At 33.7% G+C, this 19,328-nt stretch overlaps 1 protein-coding gene across 7 annotated transcripts in view; it reads right to left on the minus strand.

Annotated features, from left to right (window-relative positions):
• The window catches only part of LOC129002515 (axotactin-like), a 64,696-nt gene extending 46,757 nt beyond the window's left edge, over positions 1 to 17,939 (minus strand). For all 7 annotated transcript variants that reach the window (XR_008491584.1, XM_054430379.1, XM_054430382.1 and 4 more), the window contains exons 1-2: positions 17,832 to 17,939; positions 1,385 to 1,495 (exon numbers count right to left, since the gene is read on the minus strand). Coding sequence is in view for 6 of the 7 variants with exons in the window: in XM_054430379.1 (XP_054286354.1) it covers positions 1,385 to 1,487 (103 nt within the window). In the remaining variant the exon portion in view is untranslated. The remainder of the gene's footprint in view (positions 1 to 1,384; positions 1,496 to 17,831) is intronic.
• Positions 17,940 to 19,328: the final 1,389 nt, after the last annotated feature.

The following is a 19,328-nucleotide window of genomic DNA, read 5'->3' on the forward strand; positions in this document are numbered from 1 at the left end:
CTGCAGAATGGTTCAAGAGCTATTTAACTGGAAGAAGTCAGATGGTTGAACTCAAATACACTGAAAAGGGATCCACACAAACAGTAAGATTAAAGTTATTACCTGTAGTAAGGGGTATTCCACAGGGTTCTGTGATGGGCCCCATCCTTTTCATCCTGTTTACAAATGATCTCCCTCACTATTTGGAAGACTACAGCAAGACTCTTATGTATGCAGATGATACCGTACTCCTCCTTGGGGGGGAAAACCCTGAAGCCCTTGAAATCAGCTCGTTTGTTTCCATAAACATGGCAATACAATATTGCCACAACAACAGCTTAGTAGTTAATGAAGAGAAAACACAACAACTGGTCTTTGGCAGGAGAAATGGTGAGGTATGCAGGATCCCAGACATCGAAGGCCCAGAAGAAGCAAAGTATTTAGGTTTAATAATAGACCAGAAACTGACATGGACCCCCCATATTGACAGCCTGTGTAGTAAGCTGAATAGCAGTGTCTACGTGATAAGAAGGATAAAAACCATAAGTGACACCAACATAGCCAAGATTGCCTACCACTCACTGTTTGAATCACATCTTCGATATGGCCTTGAAGTATGGGGAAACTCATCGGCAACCAACCTCCAACGTGTGCTTATCCACCAGAAAAAAGCAGTAAGAATATTAGCAGACATGAACAAGAGAGAAAGTCACAGACCGAAATTCCGTGAGCTAAAAATCCTAACGATTACAAGCCTGTACATCCTAGCAGTGGCTACTCACGCAAGCAGGCTACAGCTCCAACGAGGTACGGATAGGCACAGCCATAACACCCGACAGGCTATGAATTACACACTTCCAGTCCATCATCTAACTCTTTTTGAAGAAAAGCCTTCCTACATGGGAGCGAAGTTCCTGAACCTGCTCCCAGAGACAATAAAAGGCCCCAGCATACGCAGCACCAGACAACGATTATCAGCTTGGCTTGTGGAGAGACCTTTCTACACAGTTGAGGAGTTCATGAACTGGAGAACGTCACCGATGTTCCAGTGAGGACTAAACAACCCTCATAGTAATAACCATCACTACCGACAGCGCCTCAAAGCCCAACAACTTTATGCTATTTTATAACTAAATCTCTGTAATGTTTGACGCCTATTCTGTACTCTATGTTCAAGAATAAAGTATTCTGATTCTGATTCTATTCACTGAGCTAAAAACAATCGTCCTGTTACAGAAGTAGGTGTTTTGGATGTCAGACAAGCCTAAGAAGGTACTTCGCAGATTGGGTGAAAACGCTTATATATCCTCTCAAAATTAAATTCTCATAAAAAACAAACATGTCCAATCAACTAAATTTTTTTCAATTTGGGACAATGTACATTATTTTAAATTACGATATTTACCTTGCATTATAAGGTAAGGGTCCAAAAAATTAGTCCGGATGTTTGGGAGGAAGATAACCAGACTTAGCATCATCAGGCCCCATGATGATTGGCCCCCCACCATCTTCTCCCCTGTAACAGAGTAAGTTTTTAGAAATTACTATTAAATGTTTTTTTTTCATAATAATACTTTATAGCTAAGTTAGTTTAGGAAATAAGCAATGGTAAGTAAAGACAATAAAAATCTTTAATGGTACGGAAATAAATTTTTATAAGTAAAATACATAAATTCATTCAGAATAGGTGTTTGTATGGATGATGACACTAAACAGGAATCAATGGCAAGTATCAGAAAGAATACAATCGATATATCTATAGGAGTTGTATATGGATATAGGATATTGTGTGTTTAAGTAACAAATATTTTTGATTCTTTAGTGCTACAGAAATCAAAATAGTGAAACAATGGTACAGTTGAACCTTGTTAGTCGTTAGTACAAACTTCGGTTATAACAGTTTAAAAAAAAAACTTCATGCGCATATTTTAGTAAAGAAATAGAAGACAATATTTATTTCACTTTTAACTTAGTCTGAATGCCTCATTTTTTTAGAGGTTTTAGGTTGATTTAGTACAATCTGCTTAACATATTTAAAGGCCTTTTCACACCGGCGTACTGGACGTACTGTACGTTTGGTACGGCCAGTTCGTACAGTACGCGGTCCTTTCACACCACACAGAAACTTCCAAAACGTACACTTGTTCGTTTGCAGTCAGACAAGTAACACTGGCTGAGCACGTGGTTTTGGTGTGACCACTGCGCATGCGCGAGCTCGCGTACGCCTCGTACGATTTAGAAAAATCGCTCTCCGAGCGATTCTCACATAACCATCGCGTACGTACTGTACGTACAGTACGTTCTGTACGCGCGGTGTGAACGAGCCCATATGATAACATGGACAGCGATTTGTTGAAAAAAAAACGTACCAAACGTACAGTACGTCCAGTACGCCGGTGTGAAAAGGCCTTAAAGAAGCTTGAAAATTTTATTGAGCTAAAAACAGTTTTTACAACTCTTTAGTGGTTATTTAGGTATTACTTGAAAGATAATTACGATAAGATAAAACAATAACTACCAACTTTCAAGGAAAATAGGGCTACTTAATCCACAATTGCACTAGCACAAGTGTAAATCAAATACCTCAACACTTAACCTCATTGAGATTGTGTGATAAACTAGAGATATTTCAAGAACACAATGGATTATCCTAAGTGAATTACTTAACCGGTATTGAATTAGTGCTCAGAGATTAAAATAAGTTGAAATTTAATTTTTGGGGTAACATTCCTAAGCTGAGTTTTACAAAAACAAACAAAGCTACATGTTACATTACACAGGTTACATTGAAAGCTATGTTTTGATGAAATGGTCATGTGACTGGTGGCTTGGGCTGGTTACATCTTTTTAGGGTCGGCAGAATTGTAACCCTCTGGAATTGCATTGTACCCCCCACTGTTTCTGGCGTCCCACCTAGAGGGGGTATAATTCCACCCAGTACACATTGCTTTTAACAGAATCTTATCTATTTAATTTGGGCAAGTGGTCAGTGAATAGAATAATAATATTAGAAATTAAAAAGAGCAGGAGATGTATGGCCTGAAATTGTAAGTACCCCCCTGGAATTGTACTCCCTGGAATTGTTCCCCCTACCAACATAAAAATATTTATGTACGAGGTGGAATTGTACCCCTCTGTAATTGCACTCCCTGTCAGAAAACTAATATGTTGGGATGGGTGTTGTTTACAATAACGAATAGAAGTATTATCGTTGCCTTTAAGTTTGTTTGTTTCAAATATTTGTCTAACATAAATACAGATTCCTTATCTTGTTAGAGTAAATCCAGATAAATCTTTCTAAAAATATATTGGTTTTAATTTTTTGCTTTACACCATTTTGTTTCGCGATTCACGGACATGCAATACATTACATGTCCACTACATGTCCGTGAGGCGTGAATCGCACATTCAAGTACATTCAAATACTGTCTGAAATTTTTATGATTCAAATTTATATGGAAAAATTATTTCACAAGACTTTCGGGCCAGTGACATAATTTGCTTATGTTTACGATCCATACTGGTTCTGTTCTAACATATCTGTGAAAACGACTTTAAGTATTATTGTATTGAGATTATTTTTAAGCACTCAGCATCTTATAATTACTTCTTTTAACTTGTTTGAACTGACTCAGCAAAAATGTGTTATAATAGTTTGAACAAGTTAAATACAGTAAGTATTGTAATAATAACAAATGTAATTTTATGGTTCACATAAAAAGCAATCCCCAGTAATTAGCTATTTCTAGTCAACCAGTTAGTTTCTTCCAATAAATGGCTTGTCTATAAAACCAAAAGAGTTTCCAAGCAAATTGTTTTGTTTGTTTCTGTAAGAATTAGTTCAAGTAAAATAGCTCTCTGCATTAAATGTATATCTTACATAGCTCAAACTTTTTCAGCTTTCAATGTCAAACTGGTTATTGGCTCTTACGCAAATCTAAAAAAATTTGAACTTCTTCATTATCTTTTTATACGATTTTAATGACAGCTTAAAAAGTAACATTTATAGTTAAGAACATAATTTAAAGTTTTTCTCTGTTCAAAAACAATTTCTTTCACAGCATGACAGCAATCTAAACATATTTTATATCCTTTCAAAACCAAAATTATTAAAACCAAATGTGTACTATACACCAAGTGTATAAAGCATACAAATGTCAGCATTTTGGTTCAAATTCACAACTGTATAAATACTGGCCACAACTGTATAAATACCGGTAACAAATTATTAACTTTAAAACAAATGTGTACATCAAAATGGAAAGTAATTGTATTTGCACAAATGATTTACATGACCATGAAAGTAATATGCTATAAGCAGCTTCATCATTCCTTCAGTAGATAGCAGGAAGTCTTCCATTACCAATGATGTTTCGACCACAAGGCCTGTTGCTGTGATAGCTTTGGGCTTAACTTTCTTTAGCACCTCCTTGCATCTTTGGATCGTCTTGGAGAACATTTTTTATCTGGATGTGTTTGTCAATTGATCTTGTTATGTTGAGGATCGTAGATTGTTTTTAGTGTAAAAAAATAAAAAAAATTAATTTTTTAGTGAATATTCCTAATGTTTTGGTATTTAAAGTTACCACCTCCATATAGGTCGCATGGTAAGACCTAGGCCCCGGACCAATTTACTTTTATGAATACTGTATATATTATGTGTGTCCGTTAGTACATTATATAAATCATTAGCTTTTGATTGAATTCGGTACAAATTTGTAAACATACATTTATTTAAACGATTTTGGGAACCAGCATGATGGGACAATGAGATCGGGATTTTATGGGGTTTTTACCATTTTCTACCCCCAAACCACAACATTTTTTAATTCCTCGATATATTTTTATCAAACTAGTGTACATGTTGCTCGAAATCGAGCAATTGCAAAGAAGTACAGGAGTTACATATAAACAAATGACTTGTTAAAAAACTAATAACAGTCATAATTTCCGATGATTTTAAAAGAGTCAACTAAAAGATTATTAAATAATGGAAATACTCACAATTTACATAACAGTCCTATTCCAGTTTAAAGGGTTATTTTTTAACTATCAAACTGCCCATGGACGGGAAATGGTAAGCTTACAATTTAAGTCAACATAAAAAGTCTGTCAGCTTTTATAATGTACAGTACCTAAGTTATTTAGCCAATTTGTAGACAATAAGGTGTAGGCTACTTTAAACTCTACAGAACTCTCATGCTTCCATGGGGAGCAATTAATTATTAATATTTAATTCCTGACAACAGCTGGAGTTTCAAAACAATGTTTGTTTCCCATGTTAATCTTATGGAGAAATACGAAACTTTAAAGGGTCCCAGGGCCTCACTCTCTAATTATTTACCTAAAAAGAAAGTTTCCTGCACAACTTCACGTTACGCTCTTTCCAATGACACCAAAAACATGTCAATCGGTTCAGTAGTTTCGGATGAGTAATTGTCACAAAAATCCTGCTTGCGTATTAAATAAGTATAGATTTGGATTTTTTTTATTTTATACTAAGTTTTACATTTAAATAAATAAAAAAAAACACTCTTAATTACCGTTGCTGTTGCAGCAAACCAAACTGCTAATTAAAATAATGTTATTTAAAAGAAAATAAATCTGATGATTTTAATGGGAATATTTTAATGTAAATCAAACCAAGTAAATGGAAATTTGCTTAGTCTGCAGGTTTGCTAAGGTGGGGATTAAAATGATCTATAACAAATTACAAATTAAAATATTAAATAATAATTTCCAAGACAATTTTTGACAGTTTTAGTCAAAAACACACACACAAATTAATGACGTTTGCTAGTTTTAAAATATTTCTTCTTTGTGCTTGACTATGTTTGGTTTCCTGAAATAAATGCTAATGTTTATATAGATTTGTATTGCTTAATGGTGATTTTAAACAACAAGTTGGTAAACTAAACTTGTTAGTTTGTTTCACTGATGAGATCATTTATTACGTAAACCATTATATTCTATAATGAGTGGGAAAACAACAACAGTTTTACTGTTTTGTTGTCAAAGGACTAACCTTCCTCTATTCTGTGGCTAGGAAGCACCATAGCAGGTAATACAGAATTTAAGTAAAATTATCACTAAAATAATCTCAAGGTTGTTTAAGGTGCGAATTGTATGTTTTAGGATTTTGGATTGTCCAGTTATAGGACAGTAAATATAGGCGATGTAGTTAACATTCATGTTATGGGTTATGCAAGAAAGGTGTTAACAAAAGTGTTTAGTGTCTCTTTCACACTTTTCCCACACAACCGACCTCTTGCGAAATAACTGACCGTAGTGCAAAACTTAAGCATTATTATTTGTTTATAAATTCAATAGTCTCAAAATATTCGTGTAATTTCTCATGCAAATGTGTGAAAGAAAGAAACATGAAAATTAATTGGAGAGTTAAAAAAATCTGCTGATTACAACAATCCATTGCTGACTTACTAACCAGAATTTTGAAAATATTGGATTCTCATAAAAGATGCTATAAAGTTACAAAATACAATACGAAGGGCTGCCAACTTATAAGCTTATTTTGTCTCTAAACAGTGATTATTATTTACTAGGTGAAACCCGTCGAAATCGACGGTCACTGGCAAGGCTTACGCTAATTTTTCATCTACGGAAAGTTAGGTGTAGTGGAATATACTTGAAGTGAAGTTGGCTTTTACTCTTGAACTGTTAGGGACCTCCTCGTTTATATGGTTGTGCGGCTTCATTGGCAACAAATAATTCAAATTACATAACAATGTGGCATTTCCAAAAAGCAATAAATACTGTAAATTGGCTGTTACGTAAATATTGACGTTTACATGTATTGTTAAACAACGTATCTTATAAAGTAAGATGTGATCTAGTTTAAAAAGAATATGACCTTTCTATCATGACAGTAGCTGCTTAAATAGTATTTACTCTTTGTGCCTTTTTACAGCCAAAATGTCGTGTTATTTTAAATCACGTTAACAACCCAGTGAGCCACACAATCCGTAAAATAGACCACTACAAATAATTTGTCAAGATAGGTACCTTTTAGGCCAGGTTTCTGTGTTTGGGTGTTATTACACACGATAAGAGCATACAATAAGCTTCTTCTGCAGATAAATAATCTGCTGGAGAAATATAAGCCGAATTATAAATTGTCACGATGTGAGTTTGAGCATTTTGTAGCTACATGGGTAAGTTACATAGTATTTTCGAGGCTGCTGCTCAGTGCACTTTAAGAATATATTTTTAGAGATAAATTAAATGGTTTTTGTAATTTGTTGCCGAGTAGCGTTAGTAAACATGCACAACCCATTTCGTTATTCTAATAACATTCATTCAAAGGCTCTCTAAGAGTTCAAATTCTTATTTGTATACTTATCTATATTATGTTTTCACTAAGCTGAATTAACAACATCGAAGTAACCTCTCTGAAAAGTCTGTAGTAAATTGCAGTTTTACAGCTTAATGCCTTTTTAAATCATGCACATATTTCTACATAAATATTGTAAAATGTTTTATCCAGTTGCTGTAAACTTCTATTAATTTAGCAAAATATGGACACTGCTCAAATGGGCAACGTGCCCTTCTGCACTTGTTTAATTTTGTATTGTATTACACAATCGAAAATTTTTCCAATGATTGAAAACTTGTATAACAATAATCTCATGAGCCTATGATGATCTGTAGAATAATATAATAAAATATAGGCAAAAGTGGGGGAAAAGGCAGACAACAACCCGTAAAATAGATATAAAGATAGTTCAATAAGAAATTATTGTAAGAGTTCTGTGATAAAAGGAATTTCCACTGATTTCGTAATGGAATATTATATTGCAAAACATGACATGATACAGATGAAAATAAATTTTAAAATCAGAAAATAGCATTGCAAATACGTCTAATTTTGGACGATTTAGTAACTCCCAATAAATGTGTGTTGTTTAAAATACAATTGAAAAATCAACAGCTGTTTCATTAAAAAGTATTATCCACATGGTAAAAATGTAAACAAATCTGTCGAGGTATCTTTAAAGGCTTCTGGGGCAAAGCCCTAAGGGAATTTACTTCGTGTTTCGTTTGATAACTCATCTACAGACCAAGGCCTTTCTTTGGAGACCTCTACCAAGTTTCTACGTCCAGCCGTTCTCTCAAATTAGTGGAGACAAAGTTTCCAATTAAATATTTAGATTTCCCCATGTTAATCTTATGGGAGAAAACCCAACTTTGATGGAAGATCCTGCCCAAACTAATAAAGATTTTAAAAAACCAAAAACACTTTGCAAAACTACAGATCAGGGCCGTTATTTTGACACTTTAATCATCAAAATCGGTCCAAAAATGTGGGAGGAGTTCTGTTCACAAAAATCGGCTTAGCGTATTATATATATAGATACTTGGAATACATAAAAAACCACTGCCTGTAAGAGGTTTCCTTCAAGAGGTTTGGTAGGCTATTTGTTAAAGTTATTTTTTTACTTCAAACTGGATTACGATTTATAACCCTATGAAGTAATTTCTCAATATCCAAATCATACGATAATTTCATCAGCTGTTCCAACAATGTAATCAGCTGTTTCCACCAGCAAGTAAACGGCTGGCACGGCAAGGCGGGCAGGATAGACCAATTTTCTAACCTCAATCATCCTGTTAGTGTCTTGTCCCAAGTGAAGAATCGTCCCCTGCTTTGACAGCTCCACCTGACATTACGTTTACTTACGTAATATCCAATACCAGGTTGCAGCAAACCTGCACACTAATAATTGTATTTTTGGTTGAGTTTGGAACTGTATTTGGTTGTAGCGATCAGTTTCAGAACTAAACAAAATGCTTAGTTCAATAAGGCTGCCGACATATTGTGCTGCTGTAAAATCCCGTTAACATTACTATATAGCCTGAGTTTTCTTGATAATACAAAACTAAAATGTCAACTTATATTCAATATATCATCGCTTATGTCCCAGTAAAACTATATTAATGGCTAACAAACCAGGGTAAGTATCTCAAGCCAAGGATGAATGAATTTGCTGAACTGACTAAAATCAGCTGATTCATTAGCCGGGACTATTTATAAAAAGCCCACGATCTAGGACAGCTGGGTTCAATTTCCAACCATAGGAAAGATTGATTTCCTTCTGGGCCGAATATATATACAATAGAATATATACAACAACCAGCTCAGTTGTTGTAACGAATGAAATATAAAATATCTAAAGATAAAGTTAAACTTTAATATTAGAACACAACTTATGGGAGGACACTTTTAGTACAAACTGCTCCAGTCTAATTCAGTATACAAAGTCAACGGTTTAGATTTGCAAATTTTGTTCCAAAATTCTATATTCTACGCGCGGAAACGGGTTGAAATAATGGTGGGCAGATTTTCCCATCCTTGTTAGTCAGTCGTGACGTCATCGTTGATGCGATGCAGTTATCGTACTGGTATCGCATAGCTCCACAAGTCAATAGTCTATATCGAATACCCCTAATTTACTTTACTTGAGAATCGCTGAAACGAAACGCTTCCATCTTCTTTCTCGAATCTTGCTTGGTTAGGTTCAGGACTCTAGATTCTCGTTCTTTGGTTCTTTCTTTGTTTTTGTTTGGTTGGATTGCATGTAATGTCGACAAGCGTAACGAAAGAAAAGTTGTTAATCGTGTTTTCAGATATAACTCACTACTTTAATTTTTAATTTATACCCGTACTTAACTTACGAGAAGTTGTTTTCTGGATAGGCCTAGGCCTAGTTTAACTTAAATTATACATTTTTATATTTATATGACTTAAGTATTAACTTAGGCCTAGGCCTATTAGAGGATTTTAAATGGAGGCAACAGAAGATAATAATGATGGTGATCAAGTGGAATCGAAATTACACTTTGTTAATACATACGACCAATTTTCTATTAAAATTGCAAGAAACCGAAGTATCTACGTATAGCAAATTTGTTTGCAGGCGTGCTTGTAAGCAGGATTTTGGCCATAACCTGTATAATACTATAATAGCTTCAAGTTCTTGTTTGGGGTAGCGGAATTTTATCCCCCTGGAATTTTACCCCCTGGGCAAACGTGACGTCACAAACCAGGGGGTAAAATTCCGGCCGCGAACTTTTGAGTTTCGCGACATCAGCTCGATGGATTAAACGCGGAATTAAACATATATTTTCACGGTTGTGAATTTAATCAGAACACATCAAATTATAAAAACCTAGAGTGTACGGCCCGGATTTTTACCCCCCGGAATTTTACCCCCGGAATTTTACCCCCCGGAATTTTACCCCCCGGATTTTTACCCCCGGAATTTTACCCCCTGGCTTGATATAAAAATTAGTGAGAATGATTTATGATCTTCATTTTGTTTTAATTTAATAGTAAACATTTTATTATTAAGTAGCCTATCTTAATTTATTTGTGACATTAACTATAATCGAACATGTTTTAATTTTAATTTTGAGATTCAAGTATTAGGATTCGATCTTTGAAGCCATTTTTTGCTTATTATGACGTATATACAATCAACTGAATGAGATTACAAAATAAATAAATAAAGATAGGCCACTAAATAATGAAATGTTTACAATTAATTAAAAACAGAAATAAGAAAACCAATCATTCAATTTCTAAAATCGGCCAGGGGGTAAAATTTTGGGGGGTAAAATTCCGGGGGTAAAATTCCGGGGGGTAAAAATCCGGCCCGTACATTTCAGTTGTCAAAACACTAGTTATATGGACAGGGGGTAAAATCCCGGTTTTTATCGCTAATTGAATTAATCACGCTCTGACTATTTTCATTAGACTTCAAAATCCGCGGGGGTAAAATTCCGGCCGCGAACAAACTTTTGGCCACTCAGGTTACTACGTCATAGTGACGTCAGCTTTGGCCAGGGGGTAAAATTCCAGGGGGATAAAATTCCGGCGACCCTCTTGTTTATCTTTTACTTGGTCACAAGCCAAGTCCAACTTGGTTATAAGCTCCTTATTACCGATAATACAATTAGATTTGCATATGAGCGGTAAATTTAATTTACAGACCGTTATATAACTTTAGTTTAAAAGCGTCTTCTACTGTGACTATCACAATCATACTTCATATTCATAGATTGTAGAGAAAACAACCTAAACCTACATTAATAACAACCTACAACCATAACCATCAACCATGATGTTATGTTAACGAATTCGACGCGAATAACGATCAAATATCGATAGACGATATTTAGAACTACATCGACTTCCCGAATCGATCGAATCAACGTGACGTCACGACTGACTAACAAGGATGGGAAAATCTGCCCACCTGAAATAATAACACAAGCCTGGCGAATAACCAGTTGCCGATCAGCTGTTTTGAACACGTGATTGATTACGTTATCATAAACCGGTTACGTGTGTGGGAGAATGACGGAGGAAATCCAAAATAATATGGATCTGTAGCGACGATTCATTTATACAGGGTGTCCCGTAACTCTCTGGACACTTGTATATAGCGTTATTCCTTAGGTCAAGACAAACACATTTCACCATAGGAACATGGGTCTGTGGTGTCTAGTTTACCGACTGTCGGTATTTATGTATTTTTTACAAAAAAAACTAATAACTCCTAAACGGTTTGAGATACAGCTTTGATATTTTGCAAAAATGTTAATCTTATTAAGACCTATTATCGTTAGAAATTATACTAAAAAATCATTAACCGTTTCAAAATGGCGGCCATTTAAAATATTTGATGCCAAATTTCACGAAAACCGTTAACTTTACAAAAAAATTGCAAGAGACAAAAAAGTTTGTAAATTTTATGTAGTTTTCAATGATACCTGATTTGTTAAGATTGGATAAATAATAACAGAGAAATGTCTTCTTTTCTAAACGCGTGACCACTTTTCTCAATTTAAACAATGCTAAACAACGTAAAAGGAGTATTAGCATTGTTTAAATGGAGAAAAGTGGTCATACATTTAGAAAACAACACGTTTCTCTGTTATTATTTATCCAATCTTAACAAATCAGGTATCATTGAAAACTACATAAAAGTTACAAACTTTTTTGTCTCTTGCAATTTTTTTGTAAAGTTAACGGTTTTCGTGAAATTTGGCATCAAATATTTTAAATGACCGCCATTTTGAAACGGTTATTGATTTTTTAGTATAATTTCTAACGATAATAGGTCTTAATAAGATTAACATTTTTGCAAAATATCAAAGCTGTATCTCAAACCGTTTAGGAGTTATTAGGTTTTGTTGTAAAAAACACATAAATACCGACAGTCGGTAAACTAGACACCACAGACCCATGTTCCTATGGTGAAATGTGTTTGTCTTGACCTAAGGAATAACGCTATATACAAGTGTCCAGAGAGTTACGGGACACCCTATACTGTTGCTTGTTTAATGGTGGTATAATCATAATGAAGAAGCACATTGTAAAGTTGTCCATACAACAAGAAGAAGAAAGGTACATTAATTTAACATTATCACAACCATTAAACATTATGACATCAACCACAAACCACACTGGAAAATGTTTCAAATTATAGACCTATAAGTCCACTTGTAATATAGTGTAAATGATTCGATCGATATTGATAAAACTAAGATATAATATTGTAGAGACGACGCCAGTGCATGTCCTTAGTTCGTGTTTAAATTAATAAAGTCACTTCAAACAAAAAGATGATTGTACGAAATGAATTGCCAAGACGATAACGGTGAGTCTAAAACTGACTAAGGACAGTTAATTATAAATTTTCCTAAATTCGTTTAAATATATTACATAACATCAGTAATTACTTTCGTGTTATTGCCCAAACACCATGGCAATCAGTTATGATCCTATAGCAATCAGCAATTAAAAACTTTAGTTACTAATTGCTTACCTTTTAGCTAATTTATTTAATAACTTGATTAATCGATATAATTGATTAGAATACATTTCAGTAAATTGAAGGAAAGTATTATGTGGTTTGTGAATGATTGAAGTTTTTTTAAAATCAACACTTACTCTATAAACTAAAGACAAATATTTATTCTTTGCAAATTTCATTGATATAGCCCATTTGCCTAAGTAATTAATTAACTAGAATATGTGTAAATGTTTTGACATCTAACTTATAATTAAATTGGCACAAATTATAGAACACAAGATTTGAAGTAACTTAATGAATGCATAGCCAAAACACTATTTTATATTAACTAAAAGAACAACAGATTATAAGGGTATACAATGAGAACCAAATAACTATTCTAGTTAACATTCTAAAGCTTGGTCAAAAGTCGTTATATGTGTCCCCAATCATATTTTAGAATATGATAGACTGGCTGGTCTGATTCTGAGAAAAGCAGAAACCTTCTGATGGTTGAAAACCTGGCTCAGAATGCTCTGGTAATCGGGTAACAGGCAATTTTGGCAATTAACAAAGGTACAAAAACACGAATATCATAACAGAAACTGTATGGATCATAAACATAAACAAATTACGTCACTGGTCTGAAAGTAAACATGCTTGTATCATTATTTAAATGGAAGAGTAACAAAACTTCCAAATCAAGTGATGGTTTTTAGTACTTACTGTATAGGATTCGGTCCAGTGATGTCATTAGTTTGTGTTTATGATCCATACAGTGTCTGTTCTAATATACTATTCGTGCACAAAATGCATATTTTCTATCTGTGCTCATCTGGCATTCGTGAGCTTATAAGATACGCATCTAGGGGGAGTTTTGTATCCCAAAAGCGATTATCATGGCTCATACAGTAAATGGATTTTTAACTGTAAGCAGATGAAGCTATTTTAGGTTATTAGATAGCAACTTTTGTCAGTTTATGTAACGTCAAAGTCCTGCAAATCAGATACTTAATAGCCATTGCATGGATAACAGTGACAACAATAATGCCAGAAAAAAAAATATATTTTACTTGATTATGAGTCCAGTCACTAAAACATTGTTTGAGATAATTTAAAATTAATTAAAAATATTAAGAGTGGAAACAGCTAATGGATTTTGAGTCGAACTTTAAGTATACTAACAATTGGTAAACAAAATAGCGTGAAGCACAAAAGATATTCAACGCTTTGCTAGTGGCAACAAAAACAAGGAAATATTTTTATCAGTGTTGTTATTACTATGGGAATGTGCCATTGATTATATTTTGGACTTGTTAATCAAAACAGTCTACAGTGCTAGTGCTGTAAATTATTGCAGGATACTTATACAAACAATGTAACATTTAAAACTAGTCGGTTAACTTATATAAATTTATAGTTTTTGTGCTCCAAAAGATCTTTGTTTGTAAAGTTACTGTGAAAGTTTACTCAAAAGGTATCTTGTTTACAGCTCGTTTTTCAAACTATTGTCCAATTAGGAAATTAGTTATTTCCTTTTGTCATAGACATTTCTTTTATTATAAGGTACACAATACTGGACCCGTAGCTACATAAAGTAGTGAATTTATAGGCCTACACACTTTTTTGCGTGATCTTTTGAGCAAAATCAGTTGAGCTTTTGAGCTCATTAAATCACGGGTTTACTACCCGTGCCTTAATCAAGCCTCGTTTTTAATCAGTAAAAAGCTGGAAAATGTTGTTCTTCCGATCTTCCGATTGATTCGGCCGCTGTAAATAAGCACTCAAGCATTTACCTATTAAAGAGTTTATTATCAAATTTGAAGCTTTTACCCCCTACGAAAGTTATCGCTTGTACTGTACAATATATAGGAATACATTTCAACCGAGTAATCTAAATGTAAACTAGTCATAAAATAAACTTTATGACAGCCTTAAGCACTGGCTCAAATGTTCAGTGAGTGCAGCCAGTAGATTTTTATTCAGAAGCGAAGTTGGAGCCTGTCTCGGATTTTGCAACTAAAGTTCTACTTACTCTTCTCGTTGTTAAAGCTATATTATACACTATTGTCATACCAATACAATTAATCACCCTTTCAGTTTCGCTTGAACAATGTGTGTGAGAATAAACGGTATTTTGTATAAGCTTACTCTGCCTTTATCTCAATTGAACTAGAGGTTACTTTTTTATTCTGAAACCGGTTACAGCTTGCGCACGATAATGAAATGCCAACTTTACAGTAGTGTATAGGACGAGTGTGTCAGTTTAGCAAATAACTTATCAGTTGAAAATTCGAAATTCTCAGAAAACATGTTATCAAAAGCCTGAGGTTTGACTCTTATGAATGATTTAACCGCTTAACGTTAGTTTTGTGGTCTCATTTGCATCGTTTTACAGAACGAGACAAAAACAACTGGCGGTCGAAACCTTTTTATTCTGTGTTCGCTGGTCGAAACTCGATGAGCCAAACCTTGAATTGCCTCACTGATCTTTGAGGTAGACCTGTCCGGCATGGAGTAACTAGTAGAGTATACCTGCTCGAAATACATTGATATCCAAAACGTGCAATCAACGTAAAAATGTCAATTTATTGATCAAACATACAAAACAATTATTTTGTATCTTGTAACTTATGCCACGTTTACGCCAGAGTTTGAAACATATTGCACATTCGTTGATAACGACGTTTTAAACTAACTCCGGTATAAACGTGGTTTAAAACATGTAGACATTTGTTTACAGCTTCTTGTGGGGGAAAACTATCTTGAAAACACTTAAGAACGTTGAAAATGTAAAACAAAATTAGCGTTCTTTGGAGTGTTGTGAGCTTTTGTAAACGAGACCTTAGTAAAGGGCCAGTAGAATTGAAAATGTAACACTATATTGTTGTATATTCAATGCTACTATAAAAAAATTACTAGGTCAATCTCAAGATAATTTGTGTTTACATAAGAATGTGTTTCCGCGAGTACTCAATGCATTATCAAAACGTCAATCACAACAATGTAGAACCTCTTAAGCTTATAGGGATCATTCTATGTATTGATATTCGAGAAAACAGTGAGAAAATCACGTTTTCGTGCTTTGATTTTCAGAGCTCATTCCCCGTGACGAATAAATGTATTTGCTATCAGAATAACACATCAAACTTTTGCCTCCCTACATCATCCATGTAATCATTCATATGTATTCCTAGAAATAATTTGCTTAACAAGACGCCGCTACGTTAAGGATTTTAAACTTTATACTGTCCTATACACTTTTCATGTAGGACTAACACATTTAAAAACACGACTGTTTGTGTAAACAATTAAAAAACAAGTGGTTCTAACCCCAGTTCATCAATGTTTTAAATACTTGATGGGCTTATATTTGGATTGGATTGAAATTTAAATTTGAGACACAAAAATAACAGACAATCAATATCTATTAGGTCTAATAAATTATATCAATCTATTATGTCCAAAAAGTTCCAAATCAGCACATATTAAGCCGCTGAAAATCTTTGATTAGATGGTTTATTTAACACGTCAAAATAAGTTGTTTGCGATTAGTTTATTGTGTGAATGACAAACTGCTTGAGTTTTTTCAAATCAATTTGACACATGAAGAGGAGATCTACGGCCTTTTCCAACGTTCTGTTTGCACACTAAAATTGCAGTTATAAATGCAATAGCGAGGCTGTGCAGTACGCAGTCATAAGAATCATAAAAATGGACCTTGAGATAGTAAAGTGTTTAAAATGCGTGAAGATAACCACTATCTCAGTTTAGGCCTAAAGACCTACATATACTGCTTATAAACAAGGTACCTACTGTATTCTTTGATATTTAAAATTTCATATTTATATTTCTCCAGTAGATGTCGATGGAATTATTTTCTAACATTCAATACTGGTGCATTTTTCTAATGCACAGCACAATCAATGAAGATGATTATGTAGATCGTATTACCGCTTGTTTTATTTTATTTTAAAAATAAATTGCTGACAGAAAATTTAATTGTGCTCCTATTATTGACAACATATTAATTGAAACTAGAGGTCGTCCAGTGGTCGAAAACTTGACCAAAATTATGTAATGTACAGACTTCTCTATTTTTACCCCACAATGTAAATAAAACATGTGATTGGAATTTCTTCCATTTGTTTTGATTTTTTGTCAACATCATGGCAACCTGTAAGGCCCATGTCAATTTTTTTAAAATTTAAATTCATTTTTGTGCTTATTTTTTAGCCTATTTTAATTTATAAAGGGATTCTGCACATCTACAGGAAAATATATTCCTACTAATATGCGTAGATTTTCCCTGTGATGTACACGAGCTGAGAAAAAAGGGTTTAAAGAAACATGCTTGCCTATTAATATATAGATAGTTTGAAATAATTTAGATAGATGAAAGTATTTCTAATGTTGGCTAAAAGCCAACGGCGGAACTGTTCTAAAAAGAAATGTCCCCACAGCAGCAAAACTGCAACCTAGGCAAACTTGCATTTAATTCCACTTTGAGTTCTTAAAACAAATAATACTTATTCCCTATCGATCCTGGATGTGGGTATTACCTTGTGACATACGGTAATAGCACATAAAACCTGTGTTAATACAGTAGTTTCTTTCCTGTAAAAGAAATTCGCAAAAAAACTAGATATTTAGTTAGATTTTTTTATTTATTTGTGCTAATATATCATTTAATTTTTCTACGTAAACCCAACAAGAAATAATTAAATTTGGCTTAGCTAGAATAATAATAAATTACAAGAATATAATACGATTCGTCATTTATTTTACAAATGGTGTTTCAAAGTATACATTCTCTAATAAATATTAACAAACCTTCGTTTTCAGTCAGGTATACATAAATCTTGGACGAACCCCATACAGAATAAATCTCTACCTACAGGTTAATAAAATTGAAAGAGTATAAAATACAGTAGTTAAAAACAATATTATGAGTATTACTGGAGTAGGAAATTAACTATAATTAATATATACATGTTAAAATGTTAAACTCCAATACGCAATATAAATAAATACCTTTGATTATTTTGAAAGCGACCAATCCAGAATCACATAATTTTCCCAGAGCAATCACCAATCACAGAACCCAATTAATACGAGACACTTTCGCTTTAGCGGTCAAAGTCGTACTGTGGCGCTCTCGTTCCAGTCAAAGACCACCAAAGCCAACAATCAAGTCACGTGGTTGTCAAAGACGTGCGAGTTGAGGTAGTTCCGTCGCTCGCACACAGAATGTGTTATAAGCTTGTCTTATCAGCTGTTGAATAAATCATCTGGCGGGAAGTCATAACTCGTTTAGAACTATGGGAGTTGGTATAATCATAGTTTATTTTGGTATTCAGTTGTGATTTCTTCGGTGGAGTAGGTTAAATAAAATCATAGTGAGACTAAAATATTAATATGTTAAAATCTTTCCATTTATTCAAACTTCCAGTTGGTTTTTATTGAGGGATGTTAATGAATATTTATGTATGAGTAGGCTATACTGCAATTATTTCATTGTAAATATACCAAAATTCTTTGATCACAAGATCGAATTTCCTAATCGAAACCATCAATCCAAAATATTTTACCATAAAAAAACAAGTAGTCAAATACTAACTTCATATATTTCAAGGTGTTTTACTAATACAAGATTCATCATCAAAAAATTTTTTTGTTATAAGAGAATGCTTAAACTTTAAACTTATTTATTGCTTTGGAAGTTATGATAAAAATATGACAAAAATATTGAATTCCACTTTGTAAAATACCTTATTCAACAGATATCAGTAATCTACATCAGCACAATCTGACGGTGGCTCACATAAACTTCAATGATTTTGATTGAAAAACAATTGAAAGCTTAAACATAGACTCTCTAGTTGTGACATTAGTCAAAAGCTCCAAGTTGAATTTAAGGTAGTTTTACAGTTTAACTTGGATCAGTTGGGCTACCGACAGTGTGTGTGCTGAATGTAACATTCAGTTTTCTTTATCATACAAATTCTTTATCCTTGTTTGGAGATTGGGAATGAAGAGCAAAGGGATAATGACCTGTAGGAGAAATTTATTTATTTGGTATTTTCCCACTACCATAGTTTTAAATAGAAAATACAAATTAAACTGTAGAAAACTCTATGAAGCGCTAATGTAACTGATTTAATAATAACAAAAAAAAAAAAAAAAAAGAGAAAGAAATGAGCTAAGGCTGACTTCTTCATGATGGAATGGCCTCTGGATCTTCTGAATTAACTATAGTGGTTTTACCTGGTTACTGTCCAAAACGATCCTTTTTAGTTTACCAAGATTGCAGATGTTTCAAGCTTTGTTATGTTATGTGCTCCATCTGAAGCACGAAACAGCTCTAGTGTTAGTAAACTACAGTAGAACCTCGATAACAAGACTCTCATGGGGATTATTAAAAAATACTATAGTTCGGCCGCTTAGAAAGCGACCTCCTACAGCATTAGTTTAGCATTGGCGCGCAGGTCGTTTTCTAAGCGGCCGAACTATAGTTATCAAGGTTGACTT

This window comes from Macrosteles quadrilineatus, unplaced genomic scaffold (assembly GCF_028750875.1).
Source record: "Macrosteles quadrilineatus isolate MER2022 unplaced genomic scaffold, UCM_ALF_1.0 Scaffold_9__3_contigs__length_116548681, whole genome shotgun sequence".
Lineage (NCBI taxonomy): Eukaryota > Metazoa > Arthropoda > Insecta > Hemiptera > Cicadellidae > Macrosteles > Macrosteles quadrilineatus.